Raw genomic sequence first — 16,908 nt, 5'->3', positions numbered from 1 at the left:
TTCGTGGTAATTGACTTCTTTCCCCATCTATAACGTTATTAGGCGTAGAATATTCTGGGAACCGCTATATTAGAAAAGGTCACGCGCTGGCCGTTGTATATATATATTCTCAAAACCGCCTACGACTAGTCCGTGTTTTGTGGAGACGAGGACGGTGCCCTTTTAAGGGTAAGATCGTAAGATATGTGAGAGGAGCCTAGCCGGCCCTGGAATAACTGGTAACTACGTCTCGCATAAAGCCAGATAGCCCCGAGAAACCATGGAATCGGCACGTACATTTCGAAATATCCGGGATTGCGGCGGCTATAGCTTCCTTCCAAAGTTTCAAGACAAAGCACCGAGGCTTAAGGAGAAATATGTAGTAACTACTAGAAATAAAGATGGAATTTTCAAAGAGAAATAAAATAAGGTTTGAGAGATTATTCCCTAAAGTCTAACAGTAACTGCGAATTATTAGAAGTTTGGATCCAACCATGACGTATGGTTACATCCCTTAGAATTAATTACTAACATTTTGATTACCTAGATTGGTGTAGTAATCTACAGTAAACCAAATTACACTCGTGTTCAGGCTAAGGGGCAGTTTGATATTAGTTTTTGTGTGGGACCAATACCCAGGATTTCTATGGGATTTAACTATAGAAGTCAAAGATTGATGAATAAGTTCTATAAATTTTTCTTTGTAAAGATTTGTCGGATCAGGGTGACATTAGATCCTGAATGACACTGATACTTCTTTAATTGTAACAATAACTCTGGCTCGCCTGGCAGTATCTTTGAATGTCCCGTTACGTAAAGGGGAGTAAGTTTAACACTCGCTTCTCATAGATATAAAGATATAATATACAGCCTGGGAGGGAGTATGGGCCGTGCAGTAACACCTGCCAGCAGGTGCTCTTAAAATGTAGACGATTATTACTGAACTACGCCCAACGCGAAACGAGTTCTTAAGCTCAACCGCTATATAGGTATAGAAATAGGTTTTCGGCTTCGCTAAAGGATTGGGAAGGGTTTGACATTGATGGATTCAGCTCGCACCGAAAAATGTTTGGAGTTGTTCGGGAGATATATTCCTTGAGACGAGAAAGAAAAGAATTCTAACGGCTTTTGATGTCCAAAGACGGTTCGTTTCTCTTTTACATATAGCCTAGCTTCTTTATTCTTTACGGTTAAGTTATATCACACCAGGAGTAAATACAGAAAAATTGAGAGTGCATAGATTCGACATACGCGAGTTTGAGCGTCCGTGGGCCTGGAATCTCAAATAATATAGATCAATCTACGAGTTCATTATTAGCGCCAGGTCATTATTAAAAAAATTAAGGAATGAATTCAAACCACCATCTTCTAAGATGGCCGCCAAAAGTGTAAACAAACTCTGGGATGTCATGCTTAAATTTGTCTTCTATCCCACGGTTCCAAAATCTTAAGTCTATATCAATAAGAACGCGAGTAAATAAAGATTAAAAACTATATTTACATATAATTATTTTTACGAGTATCTCACGCACTAGCCAAGATTCACTCTGAATTTTTATCTACTCTTGGTCAAGGATAGAAAATAATCTTGAGTGGAGGTATAGAAACGGGGAGGGGGCGGGTCTAATCCCCTTGGCTCTTGTCAACCTCAAAGATAAAAGGGGAAGAAGGTTTTAAAATATCTTAGACAAGTAAACTTTTCTCTTTAGCGCGCGCGAGACGCCGTTAAGGCACGAGCTATCTCGGATGAATAGAATATAAAATGAGAAAGAGAGAAGAAATAAGAAATTAGGCCTAATTAATACGCTCGAAAAGACAGGGAGAAACTTGGGAGATATCTATTTTCTTCCCCTCTAGTATAGCTATCACACTTTTGTTATACTTGTTTCTGTTTATATCTTCTCCCCTTTCCTAAAGCTCTCTAACTCGGAATAAATTTTTGCCAGAAATCTTCTCCTTCCTCTTCAATCTTCCGGTATAATGTTCTCGCGCTATTTTTCTCTCCTTTTAAAAGCCGCCCTTCTCTCAAAGATTCTTACGTTTTAAGAAAGAGTTTTTTAAAACCCGGGAAAGTATCAAAATGGTTTACGGGTTTATTAGTTTCTCCGTTGGCTCTAATTTTTCCAGAAACCTAAAGATTTCATCATGTTATTCACCCGAAGCCAACTTTTCTAGCAAATAATCATTTTAGCATAATTTATAAGATGTGAACACATCTTATAAATTATGCTAAAATGATACTACCTATACTTCGAGAACGACGCGAGAATTGACTACGCTCAGTTTTGAAGTCCATCTAGTCCTATTTAGTCTGTACTAAGCCTTTGACAGCGCCTCACCAGGCGTCGCTTTAAGACAATCTATGACCTAAGTCACTTCATGACAAGCTCTCAACAACCAGTGACAAACCTATGGAACACATCTTATGAACTTGAGTGGTTCTTCATTTTCCAAAACGGATTGAACCACCGCTTCTCGGCTTTCAATTATCCACGTTAAGATATACAAAACATGATAGACGTCTTAAAATCATATTCGATCACTTCCCGACCATCTAGCTGAGTTCACACTAAAAAAAACTAACACTCCATTTCTGGAACTTTCCACAAATACGTCAGTCTCTGGTTTATCTTGCTGCCTATTTTTAGCGCTATGCACCGTCAATGTGGTGTTTGCTAAAGTACTCCCCACGTTTTCCCATTCCGTCTCTTCTTTCCTTTCACGCGCGCTCTTAGTCTATATATCTTTCTTCTTTTCCAATGAGAGAAAGAAGAAAAAACTGTAGCCGGCAATAAGACTGTTACGGAAACTTTTTTATATATACAAGTTTTGTTGGCCCTGCTCGCCGCATTTACTCAAGCATTTTCAAACTTCTTCTCGTACGTACTCTTTTGGACGAATGCTTTGCCCAGTTTCCCGGGGCGAAAGAACCAAAGTGGCAAAGAAAGAAGGAAAGACTCATGGACCTTTTCGAGGAGAGTTGTTTCTTAAATTGAAACAAGATTGTAAAATTAAGTGTGACAAAGATAATCGAGGTTAGCATGCAGAGTTACTACTTAATAGTGGACACTTCTGCTAGATAAAGGTTCAGTAAGGTCCCTACGTTGAAGACGGATATGTCTTACTCCACATTTGTAACTATTTCCTCGTTTTTGGGGACAATTAATGTTTGGGAATCCACGTCACGGTAAAGACCCCATGTTCTTGGACACTTTCCACGCAGTTTGAAGCTAAGAAGACAACCTTTAATTTATGACAGACTTTTCAGAAACTCAGAAACTCCTTGCATAACTAAGATAATAACCCAGAATAACAATTAAATAAATTTAGACCAACGACAAATGTATATTGATTAGCAGTAACGCACCATCGAGTTGAACGCGAGTGATTTGCAGGGGTACAAACTAGGGTTAAGGATAGCTTACTTTCTCCACTGAAATAGCCCATGACGGATCTGATAGACGAAACCGCGTCTATGTGGAATCTTTGTTAAAAGGAAGCTTCCGATTTTTTTCCTTTTCCTCCAAGCCATTTTAGGAAGACAAGGAGGCAAAAAGAAGGGAGGTGGGACAAAGTTATCCGCCTAGAACGAAGAATTGGCCCGTAACGAACTCTGCGCTCTTAAGTTATGTCATCGTGCCGGGAACCTTTTACGTTAAAATACCCAGTAAAGGGAGAGTAAACGTATTAAAGACAGAAACACTCGATTTTATTACATTCGTAGATCAATAAATTCAGCCTCACTTTAGATTTGTTATCTGCCTGTTTTTTTTCTGGTGCGGAAACGTGGACCATTCTAATATTGTACGATGGGCGTTAGCTTCAGCCTTTCAATATTATTACAGACAAAACGATCATAACTGATTCAGACACACCTTAAGGTCATTTTGAATAATTACAAAGGATCTCCGTCCATACTATGTTGGAGCCCCAAGCCATTTTTTTTATAAATATCCACGCTTCTGTAATGCGAAATTATATCCCGAAAGACGTTTTAAATCATCCACTAATTAGTTTTTAATGTAGCCCTTTTTTCTGTTAATTTTCTTTTTCATTCATCGAGTGGTTTTTCTCATTTAAGGTTTGAGTGTAAATGAGAATACAGAATTCTGAAGAATGTTTGCGAAAAATGAATATTTTATATCATTTAAATTTTTTACTATTTAAAATGTTCCACCATATTAGAGTTGCTAATTAATTTAATTCTTAATTAGCAAAAGGATGAGGTCGTTTTATTATAACCACGTTCCATTAAATTACAGGTGTCAAACATCTTTTCATTTTGGTAGTAATAATATTATTGTTCTTTTTCATGTCTTGTTAAGGCAAATAAAATGCAACCCCTTAAATTGAACGCTATCATCTGTTGAGTTAAGCGTACGTAAGATAAAAGCTCATTCATTCGTTAAATAAAATATGATCAGCCCTTTTTATTCCCCTTTCTGGAAAAATTTGCATCTGCCTTTCATTTTGGGCTCGTGAAAAAATTCCCCTCAAAATAAGGAGCGATTGATTACTGTGTTTTTCTCAGCTCGAGATTCGATAAACGATAAAAAGAATGAGATTGAGCTCGCTTCTAAGCCTTGCCTGGTGTTAAGCCTAAAAAGGAATGTGGAGAGAGAGAGAGAGTGAGAGAGGGAGGGAAAGGAGGTCTCTCTTTAATGGTAGCGTCATAAATATTCAATAAGAAGCAATTTGGAGCGAATGCCGGCCGTCGTAGAAAGAGAGAACCATGTAGTCTCTCTCCCTTCTTACTGTACTATCTCAAGACAAAAAGAAAAGGAGAAATCTTTTATCGGAATTTCTTTTATTTGCCGAATTATTATTAGCTCGGAGATTTTTCTGGTAAAGGGGGCCCACCCCGCCTTCGACGTCAGATTCCACGACACGCGGAGGGCCCGCTGTTGAAAGAACTATAAAGGACCACAGAATGCCAGTCAGGGCTCTATAAAGAGTTGCGTCGTTATATCAATGAGTAACGGAAAGGAATAGTGTTATGTATTGGTGAAGTAACGCTCGTATTTAATTTATAAGTGTTTGCCAACTGTCATAGCTCTACGACGGCCTAACTTACTAGTTATTGCCGCATTTCAAACTAATTAAGTATGAAGATAGATCTAATTAGGGCTACAAAACTATGCAAATTAGATCAAAATTGGACTAAAATTAACGAAGTTATCAGCAAATTTATTAATTCAATTTATCCCATATTAATAATACTGCCCCTGGTGAGTAGCTTCACTCTAAAATTTAGTGTGCAGAGGAGTAAACATTTCTACAGGGGCTCTATCACAAAAAGTATTTTAGCCAATTGGGCGAAATTGCGCCTTCTCTGCCCCATGCCCTATTAAAGGATTGAATCATATGTCGATCAGCTGTCATTGTACATAATTGTAAATAGTTTTCTTGTTGACTTTGTAACGTGTAAATATTAATTTAGTGTTTTTTTATTGTACGACATTTAATGCTTTGTTTTAGTTTTTTTTATTTTCGGACCTGTGAACCCACGTTAGAGGGTTCCTCCCTGTTCCAAAAGGGATTTGTAATCAAAAGGGTCAATAAACCATTCATTCATTCATTCGTAGGTTTGCTATGGGAGGTTTTACCCCTAAAGGTCGTCTTTCCCTCAGACGACTCAGACGATAATTATGGTTAATTCTCTTAAAACAAATACAGACCAATAGTTCCCATATAAACACAAATTAACAATGTGTTTTACAATATATTATCTCAATAAATATTGGTTCTTCCAATGGCTTTTTAAATCTTTAACAGTAACCAACCATTCACTTTGAAACTTTTTGTCAAGATCACTGGTACCACAAACCGAGTTATACCTTATTCCTTATATAGGGATATTTGGCCAAAATAGGAAGCTTCGGACATTGGAGAAATGAATCTTGGCGAATGTCCAAAGAGATGGAGCAAGAGAGAGAGAGAGAGAAAAAAAAGAAAACAAGCTCGAAAAGCGGCCTGAAGCAGTGGAAGTAAATTGGGAAGCGTCTAAGCGGAGGGGATCAGGGAACGAAAGCGTATTGCGGGGTCCCAAATCCATAAAGGAAACAGCTTCTACTTCTTAGGGTTCACCATCACCCTTCTTATTCTATATCCATCTCTGTCCCTTGAACGTCGTCCTTGTTGTGCGTCGCGCTGGAGCGGAAGCGGACGAATTTTTTTTCTCTTCTTATCGGGGACATTCTTGAATAGATCAGGTGGTTTATATATTTTGTGATTAGATGTAGTGGTACGTATACGTTATAAGCGATGGAATTTATATAGCATTTGTCAGGATATCTCCAACTTGCCAAAGAGGCTTACAAGAATTTACTAAGTTATTCCAAAGAAATTGGGCCATATTGAGCCTTGTTTTTACCATCTACTCGTGGGTGGTTAAACATTGCAACCAATCATTATGTAGTACCCACCCACTTATCGAAGTATCATTTGTTTTGTGAAATATAGGACTTACTTCCTGCGCCTTAACAAATTTATTAATCAGAAAAGTTGTCGACAAATGACTTTAAGATTCAAATTTGTAATTGAAGCAGAAGAAAATGGGTTTAAAGTGTGAAGCCATTATTACGTATTTAACCAACTTATTTTCAGTATCCACCCACCAGTTCTTGAACATCGCTGATTTCGCACCTTTTTTTGGGGATAAAAACCCCATCTTTTTAAGGCATACATGCATATATTTATATATATATCTCGCGAGTACGTTTTTTTACGTATATTCAAATGAAATCTTCCCACCCCGTTCGGTTTTATTTTTTTTCCTCTCTCTCTCTTTCTATCTCTCTCTTATTCCGAAATCATTTCGTTCTCTTAGCGAATCGATCATCATTCTAGCGGCTTCTCCATTCTCTAAACTCTAAAGATCCCTCGAATCTTCCCGTCGCAATCTTGAAAGGGTACAGCGAGAAAACTCTCTAACTTCCCATCTTACTAAACTTTTCACTTTTTTCTTTTAATCCTTGTTTCGGCGTCTTTTTTCTTTAAAAATCATCTTTCTTTTCTTAGGAAGGCGATTCTTTTATCCGCCGGTTTTTCCCGCCTTTATTTCGCGCCTTTTTCACGTATATGTAAGTCCCTAAGGCCCAGGGGGGGGGTTTCCTCCCCATTATTAATAGCTCGTCTACGCCTCATTAAGCAGAAAACGCCGTTTCTTCGCCTTTTTAAATCTTTAACTCTATGGGGAAAGATTTCGTTTCAAATTTTGTAAGATGTTTAGCACGCTCCAAATGGAGTTTGTATAAAGACGTTACGTTTGTAAAACATTTATAAATATCGCTATATTTTAAACGTTCCTCCTATAAGTTTATGACAATAAGTTTCGAATAATAACGTTCTTCAAATTGGGTAAAATATCATTAGGGTAAGATTTAGGCACGTTTTCCCGAATCCTAGTTAACTGGGTGGGAACTGGAGCAAACCGATAATAAAACTATAATTCATGATAATTTTTACTAGCATTGCATTATGGGTAACTTAGTCCAATTTCTCTCGCAATCCCTAGCGATATCAAAAATTCTCTACACTTCGCTGCGGAAACATCCTTGTACTTGGTCTAACAATATTGAGGGAAAACTTACAACGATAAATTTAGTATATCTACCATTGAAATAAGAAAAAACATAAGTGTAATATAAAAAATAGATGCCGGAAACTAATTTGTGGGGTATTCGCGTAAAATACGTGCAGTGGTTTGGAAAGTACAGTTTAAAAAAGTTCCATCGTTACTCCCAAATATATTTAGTTAGGGTTCGAAACGATCCTCGTGGGAATTCCCGAAACGTATCCGTAGAAAAAGAACGAGGTAAAGAGATTAGATGAAAACGGGGCTCGAGAACGCGGATGATTGACTTTATATTATCATTCGATTGTCGGTCGCCGTGCGCCGTTCGCTATTCAATATGGCACAATCCGCGTCCGATTGGTGTAGTGTCGCTGTATCGTCTTACGTCTTTACATGTCCTGCCCAAAAAACCCTTTCCTTCGCCTCATACCTCCTTCGATACACTCCCTTTTTCTATCTTATTTTATCTCCATCCTTCAGATCCCCGTCTTTATAGCTTCAATATGTACCCCTGTTAGTTTTTAAACCCTTCATAATTCGAAGGTGCTCAAGGTTTATTGCACTGATACTAATTGAGTGGCTGGAAAATTTTCAATTAGTAATGAATCTTACTTTTTTACAGGTACATTCAGTATCAGCGGTATTTTTTTTGAAAGGGGCTTAGTATTAGCTTTGAATCAACTTGTTTTACTGGGATTTTTTACGACGCTCTTTCTTAGTGGTAGATCTTTGTAAAGAAGAGGTGTTGTAGCGGGGTTTTGGACGACGAGAAATCATTAGGCGAAGGGAATGAAAATTGGCGAAAAGAGATATCGATTTTGAAGCTGCAGTATATATGGTGAGAGTGTAGTATATAGTTGGGACATAATCCGGACGCTTGTTTGGAGGCGTGAGGTTCCGAGGATCTTCTTCTTCTTCTTCTTTTGTCGGACTTGTCACGCTCCGACTCGTTCGTTCTAAACGAACACGTTCCCGGCATCCCTTGCAAACCTTCCTATATTACATCCAGAGCTTCTTCTTTTTTTATTAAAGCTCCCACAGCGCCTAAAGAGAAACTCTCGACCGTTAATTGAATAGAAAAGAAAATTTTTATCCAAGGATGGAACTTCATCCCTTGTACAATTATTTGATGATATGGTTGAGAAAGCTAATTTTCCGAGACCCTCATCTAATCCATTGGAACTTTCTTTCTTTTATAGATGTATTGAAAAATGTCATAGGTTTACGACGTAAGTCTGTAAGCGGTACGTAGACGTACGATCTTTCAAGTAACGTATGAAAAACCGTTCTTGACGTTTCTGGTGTGGTTTCATAGTTCGGAATACAAAAAATAGTTCCTCCTTCGCAGTATTTGAACGTTTTTCTCTCGGATCCCTGATATTATTTTGTTAAGCCTTGGCTAGCTGAGACCTAGCCACAAAGCCGACAGTAGAAACGGGATATAATATGGATAGGACTTTTACAAAAACCACAAAATATAGTGAAACGTTGCTTGTCCATTTCAGAAATAAATATTTAGTCTTTCCTATCCCCACTAAAAAATTTTCTATTTCCCAACCATTCCATATACTTAACACTTGAGGATATAATTATAAAGCGAGAGCATTCCGCTTAACAAAACTTTTACATCTTTGATTGTGTAGGATTAAGGAAACCTTCTCCATCCCTGGAAGCTCAAACAGACTGTTAAAGCTACAAAATTTGTAATGAAGTCTCGCTCGACTGTTTCTTTCCCTTTTGTATTCTAAAGAATAAGTTTTAATGATGTAGCTTTTTCTATTTTTGCTTCTAGCTTTCCTCTTTCGTCTTGTTTTAATTAGGATGACTAACGTGTTTAGCGAACGAGAAGCAACCCCCATTGTTTCTAGTACTCATTCATTTTCCAAACGTTGATTTTTGTCACAAAAAAAATGAAACGAAATTATATTAAAATGCTTTTTTTCCTTTCTTAGTTAAATCAGGGAGAACATTTGAGGGAGTTGTCGCAAAAATTCGAGGGAGGTTTTTTTTAGTTTGGAAAAGTGAAGATTTTTAATATTTTATTATATGGTAACGTTATCAGGAAATATTTCTCGAACTTTAACTGATATAGAGCTACACGATAAGACGTAAAAGTTGTGAAGTCATTTCACCCATGCGCAATAATGTTCGGATGAAGTTACATACATCAGTTAGTCCTATCATAATACGACATCTCCCACTCCCCTTCCTAATTAAATAGTCTCACATATATGATGATTCAATTAGCTGTTGAGAATGTTTTCCTAATTAATTTCCTTTACAAATAAAAATAATTATACATATTATCAGGTTTGGGGGTTTGTATACAGTATGAAGTTGATACATAGTTTATTTCCTAACTCCCCCACACTTCATTATAGAAATATAATTGCATTTTTTTATATATATAGAATGAGCTAAAAATAATCATGCGATGGCAAATAAGTAATTTCTCATTAGTCATTACCGAGAAGAGGCACGAAACAAGACAAAAGAAAAAAAAATCCCCAAAGGTAGAGTCTCAAAAGAGTGGGGAAAAATATATACACCTAAAGCGCCTTAGTTTCCCCCTATATCTCCTTTCAAAAACCGACTTATTATTGGGGAATTCACCAACGTACTCAAAGATTAGGTTCCTTTTAAAAAAATAACAATAAAATATACCCTTACATACAAAAAAGAAGTCCTTAATTTCAGAGCTTTCACGGATCGAACTTCCTGCAAAGTAGTAATTGGGACGGAGAAATTCTTTTTTTTTTTTTGGCATTTGTCTGAGTCTTTACTCGCTTCAATCTCTCTTCTTTCCTACCTTCGCAATTCTCTCCTTCCCCTCCGGGTTTTAGCCAAGGCTTAAAAGAGAATGTGAGAAATAGAGAGAGAGAGATATAGAGGAAGGAAAAAGTCCCAAGAGCTAATTAATTTCGAAGGGTGAAAGTACTTTTATTGGGACGATTAGAAATGGTTTTTAGAAAGGCCGATCTGGAGAGATAGAATCTAATTTGCCAATTCCCAACGCAGCCAAATCGCAGCCACTGGAAATTGTATACTTTCGATGAAAGGGGGGGGGGGAAAGAATAATAATAAAAGGCTTAGGGTAGTGCCGCAACCGAGGCTTAGCGGGTTAAGGAAACTAGGGTGCCTTTGCCCGCTCTTATTACACCTGAAATTTTGCGTAACAATCTGAGAAGACAAAGAAAATGGCGAAGCTGTCTTCATTCAGTTAGGAAAATATGATTTATATTCTGGTCTTTTTCCTTTGAGTTATTCCTCAGCCTGAACCCTAATATATTCATTTTGAAACGTTAAGGCAAACATATTAAGGAATCAAGGCCACCACGTAGAAATTTATCTTCTTTTTTTCCTCCATCTAGAGTTATTTTTGGAGTGAATTAATTTTTTTCTTCCGACTTTTCAATTTACTTTCTGAACTAATACTGATTTTATAATCCCTAAGCCTTGGCTTATATGACATGTAAGAAAAAATAGAATCACCTCCAATTTCCCGCGTCTTTTTTTAAATTAGAAATGGTCGGGGAGAAAAAAAAGAAAAACCCATTAATTTGTACTGGGATCCCATAATTTTTTTGGGGGGTTTGCTTCTAAAGGGAGTGTGAAGCTAAAATATTTCATAATATTATACAATGTGGCGAAGATAAAAAACCACGCATCGCAAGACTGCTACCGGAAGAAATTTGTATGTTTAACTGCAGACCTATGAAACAGGAATGTTGTACAATTACCATGATTCGCCAGTAATTACGGATAATATAAAATTATTAAGTTGGAAGTAAAATACCCAGTTCCAAAGCTTGAGAGATACAACAAGTATGGTCTCACCTCTTTTTAAAAACTTTTCAACAGTTTCAACAACACTTGATGATGATAAAATGGCTTGAGGTTTATTTTTTTAAAAAACGTAGCCGAAAGAATTTCAAGCATGCTTGAAAAAAAGCTCTATTGGTTAAATATTTTTCTCGAAAAATAATTAAGTTTCTTTTAACGGGTTAGGGAATGGCGGAAAATGGCCACAAAAGCTTGTTGGATTTATATCCCTGGATAAAAAAGCGAGATAGGCTTAACTCGTCGCATCTCGTTCACTAAGATTCAACGAATTAAAGCTAAGCGAGATGTAAGTGATAGAAAACGCATTTATCTAGGTTTCTGCCTTATTGTAGGGTACGTGATTGGACGGAGAGCCAGGCCTCTTCCCCCCCTGGTATATGGGTGAAAGCTTTTCTTCTTGTCAGCGGTTAGGCTTAAAAGAGAGAGAGGCGTTCTTATGGTGTATATAAGATCCCTAAAAGGGTAAAAAGCGAAAGGATGCGCGGCTAGAAACGGAAGAGGGTGAGCCGGGATGTTAGAGGATGGAGAAGGATGGTTTAATATCTTTTCTCGCGGTCTCTTTAATGTCCTCGTAAAATAGGATGTTTTTGTGGAAACGTAATTGAAGGACTACATGGTTCGTGGCCAAGGAGCTCATGGTAAAGTCTCGACGGCCGCACCAACAAATCTTGCCTTTCAAATTTTCATCCCTCCTACCAACTGAAGACAAGTTGGTGCGTGCAACTCTGGACTGTAACTAAAGGCTTTGACAAAAAAATCTAGCAATACTTGTACTCAAACATCAGAAGCACGAGTTGATTTCTCATCTCCCATTTTTATATGCATAAAAGTGTACGAAAATATCTCAATCTCTGCACGTGATCCCAAATTTGGCGCGAGAAAATCTCACGTGATATCTCATTTTTAGTTTCAAATTAGGCTTAGCTCGTTAAAGCTCTTGTGAAATTTCAACTTAACGCAACTGAAGGGCAGAATATCTTCGAGTTAACGAAGACCTTCGGTTAGAGAAGGCAATGCAAGACGCGAGGGAACTAGTATAAAAGTTTCCCACCGACAGAGGAAAATATTCGGAAACGGAAAACACTTTTCTAGATGGAAATGGGTTTTAGTTTTTTTTTGTCTCCTTCTATTAATAACGCGGGCGCCAACGAAATCAACGACTGTCTCTCCTTCTCTACATACTCGCGTGGCTTAACCTTCTTTTCCCTGATCATCATCTAGAAAACTCTTGGTGGCATCTTATTAGTGTTTCCAGGAGCGGGACCAAAAAGAGAAACAGATAGAAAAAAAATGATAAAACATTCCGGAAGGGCTTTGGCGCTTTTCGCTAACGTAGATCGCTTAACCCAAGTCCCAACTACAATGATCGGAGTGCTTAATAACTCGCTGTATGAGTCTGTGAGACTCCTAAATTTCGTCGGCATTGTCGCTAACGACCTCGTTATGAAGATGCAGAGACATGGATATTACAACAATAGGGCGGTCATGGTTACTGTATACACTATAGAATGAAATCTTCATTACAAAAGATATTATCTGGTGATGTCTTCCTGTCACTTCATTCAATCTGAAACATTTTTTTTAATTTAAAAACGCGGAATATTTACGAGCTTATGTATGTTTATCATTATATCATTATAGTATATTTTAATATCGTTTAGTTGATGTCTTAAGATTGTTTAGTTTTGAATTAGTGCTCGCAACAATCGTGGGAGCTTTGACATAAATACAAAGTTGCATTCCCCAAATTGGTTTTCCATCTAAAAGGAAAACCGCAATCGAATTTTGTTTTAACTGTTGTTTTACTTCATTGTAGCGTTGAGCTACAAATTCACGAAACGAAAACCCCTTTTAAATTTTTTTGTTTGCTTCAAAATTTCAATATTATTAATGGATTTTGAATGTTATCTTAAATTAAACAGCAGTTTTGCATAAATACGTTTATAAATTTCAGATTAAGGCAATTTCCCTAATGTAATAGAAAATTAAATGCCTTTGTTAAAATTTAATGCCGCTATTAACCCGAATATATTCATCATTCAATAAGAGCCCTAATTTCAACATTATTTCCACAAATAAACATTCTCATTCCTAAATTGAAAATACTTTAAATTTTCAAAAGAGCTTACTCGACAGATCAAATCTATATATATATATATATATATATATAAACGTCTACTGCAAATAAACGAACAAACTCTGGCTCTTTTTGGAAGTTTTCTATGTCTATATAGATATATATATATATTTTATCCTTCATACGATATTTATTTTAGCCAAACACTATTTCATATAGATTCGTGACCACGACGGCAGTGGTGGTGAAAGAATGAGTAGCTGAAAATATTAGAGAGTTTAAGAAAGCATAAACCGAAAAAAACCCTGATAAAATTGAACGCAAGATAGCAAGTATGTTTGTGTCCTGATTTCTACATCATATGACTTTTCCAGTTTTAAAAACATCACCGTGAAGATATTAATGAAGATTGAAATTTGATCATACTGTCAATAAAAGCACCGTCTTCTAACTATAGACTCGCAATTTTATACAATGCATTTTAAGAGGTAGTTACCTTTAATACGAAATGGCAAGCTTAACCCGCCTAGTCTATCGCGTTTCTCCCAGCTGGATATTTGCTCTGGTTCATGCCTTGACAAGGACATAACGAGAAGCTGGAATTGATCTTCATTTTCTGATTTCCCTCCCTCGGGGTAAAAACGACGGGTGGGAGGGGATTGGGATCGTGTCGGAACTCTCATCCATCAAGAAAAGAAGGAAGGTTTCGGGAGGAGAGACGAGGCCAACTACAAGAAGGAAAGAGAGCGTGCGTCGTTGACGTCATCATCATCACCATCATCATCGTCGTCGTTTCTTTCAGACATTCGGACAACTAGCAACATCAGTTCCTTTACTATTTTTACCTTAGGGTACCATACAATATAGCCACGCCCTCCTCACTACCTCCATCTTTAGGCTTTTTTTATTTCTGACTAAGATCATTCGGATGGACGGACCAAAAGTTAGAAACAAGATAAGAAAAACCGTATAAAAACCTTGATTTTAGGATCATTAATCATTAGGCCTTGGTCAAGAGATTAAATGTACACCTTTAACCAATTACCCGGGTCGTAATCTTTTAGCACTGGATGGTATACTCTTTGAGCGAGTTGGAAAGTACCAAAATGAAAATAAGAAACGGGTTTTTCCATAGAGACATGATAAATTCGAAATTGTTCTATTACCTGCGAACACGTAGAGTTGGCAGTTATTTCTTTAATATCGCAGAATAGTTTCTCTTCAAGAGAATTAACTAACCTAAAATCAAACTACCTACACTACCCTACAACCTCAAACCAATACAGCGTTAAACCTAACTTTCCCCGAAGATTTAAAAGAGTAGAAGTCATCCGTCTCTCTGTCTTTCGTCCTTTCTCACCCTCATTCTCTACAGACGGACTACGGATCTTGTAAGTCGACTATAAATTTCCATTTTTCGAAAATTTCCTCGGAGCTACACGGTACGAAGAAGTTAACACCCAAGAGAAAACGAGCTATATAGGGGGTATAACCTTCCCGAAAAAAGATGGTTATCTTAGAAAGTACCTTGTACGAAAAGTGACGAGTGAAAGGATAGAAAAGTTGGCGCAATTTTTTAGGCTTATCATCGTCGAACGGTTCGAAATTTGGTAAACGAAGTGACTAAAGATTATCAAAAAAGAAGTTGTTTGTTTTGTGAAAGAGCTCAGTGAGTTTAGCTAAGTGAATAATATGTCCCGACTACGCGAGTAACTTATTTTAAGTGACCTTGATATACCAGAAAAATACAGGTCTACAATCATTTTAAACATCCCCCTTGCAACTAGGTCTAAACAGTGATTTCTGAAATCATATTTAGATGCCTTTCATGTACTAAGTTATCAATACTCGTACAAAGAAATCATGTAAGTTTTCCCGTCCGCTATAGAGTTTAAAAGTCCATGTTGTAACGTTTAACTTAATGATAAACGGTTTTCAACTTATATAGTTTTGATGGAGAAGTAGCAACTAATCTAAAATAGGTAAAGGTAGGCGTCCAAGTTTGGTTGGTCTAATACGAAATTGTTTCTTCTTCTTTCTCTTTACGATGGATGGCAGGTGGTCGTTTCAGCGTTTATCCATCGGGAGAACTGCACATCCGCAACGCGACGCTAGAGGATGGATCCCCGCAATACAGATGCCAGACAACTCACCGCTTAACGCGAACGGCTCGTTTGAGCGACAAGTCCGGTAGACTTAGCGTCACAGGTGCGTTATACTACAGTTTTACCTACCTCATACAATTTTCCCCTCAAAATCGTAAAAATAAGCATATTGTGGACTGGTTACATCCGTACAGGGTGTGCAGGCGTAAAAATAGAAGCTATTTCCCTCGAACTAGCTTCTATTTTCAAATGGACCTACGCAAGGTACTCTTCATTGCCGCACATGTCCCACTAACTTTTCCACTCCACCTCAACCTCTTGGTCGACATTTATAAGCCTTCAAAGACAATAGAATTTCAGTCACACCCTGTATTATATTCCTCCTAAAACATGTACAAGCGCCGTAAGTAATAACCTTTCGTCGCCTCGCCTATTCCAGCCCAGCCTTCAAAGGCATTCTAGAAAATTAGTTCCCTTCTTTATAGCGGTCGCTGTAAGATGAGAGAATATTTAAAATATTAAAAATATTTTCCCTGCAAAGGAAGGACAATTTATAGTATATAATGAAAAGAGTCGGCCAGCAAAGTACCCTGGAAACACGCCCCCTTTTCTTAGATCCGAGCCCAAGTATTTTTAAATGCCAGTAAAGAACACCTAAATTCTTCATCACCCAAGTTTACAGCTGCTAGTCCTTAGACTTAACTTTTAAATTTGAAACTTGACTTTACGTTTTCTTTAATACCATAGAAAGGTATCTGGTCGATTAAGCTCAAATTTGTTAAGGAAAAAATTTATTTAGTGAGCTAAGGGATTAAATTTAGGGGTGGACCGGATTGCAGTGAATTCTATTGGTCCTACTACCCTTGCTTCTTGGAACACATTGTATAACGTGAAACAATTTTGGATATACTTCCTAACTTCTTGGTTATGTCAAGAGACCCCAAAAACCCGCAACGTTCAAGGGTTTGAAAGAAATAAAATATTTCCATGCGCTTTAATTCATCAACTAGCTAAATTAATCTGTGGAATTTCTTTTATTTTTGCTTAAGGGGGCGAAAATGTGCCCAAAAATTCCCGGAATAAGTTGTGGAATGACCTATGCAAGCTCTTTTGGATATAATTAATGAACCCGTTCATGGTTTAGGGTGTTACGGGCGCGTTTTCAATCGTATTCCTATCACGTCCGAAGAGTTATCGCAACCTGTTTTAACTCTTAACAATTCTATGGCAAGAAAAGGAGCTCAACAACTCCAAATCATAGATATCACAATTAAAATTGTAGAAATATACAACATGGAGGAAAAATAAAAAAGGAGAAGAAAAGACAG

The 16,908-nt window shown here is 37.3% G+C and overlaps 1 protein-coding gene across 3 annotated transcripts in view; it reads left to right on the top strand.

The window, feature by feature from the left end:
* The window catches only part of LOC149704978 (cell adhesion molecule Dscam1-like), a 75,384-nt gene that overhangs the window by 34,634 nt on the left and 23,842 nt on the right, over nt 1-16,908 (top strand). For all 3 annotated transcript variants that reach the window (XM_089865119.1, XM_089865118.1, XM_089865117.1), the window contains exon 4: nt 15,534-15,683. In XM_089865119.1, coding sequence (XP_089721245.1) covers nt 15,534-15,683 — 150 coding nt within the window. The remainder of the gene's footprint in view (nt 1-15,533; nt 15,684-16,908) is intronic.

Source organism: Phalangium opilio, unplaced genomic scaffold (genome assembly GCF_054372755.1).
Source record: "Phalangium opilio isolate 3A_F unplaced genomic scaffold, DU_Popi_V2 ptg000014l_1, whole genome shotgun sequence".
In the NCBI taxonomy this organism is placed as follows: Eukaryota; Metazoa; Arthropoda; class Arachnida; order Opiliones; family Phalangiidae; genus Phalangium; species Phalangium opilio.
This window is presented reverse-complemented; position numbering and strand designations above follow the sequence as displayed.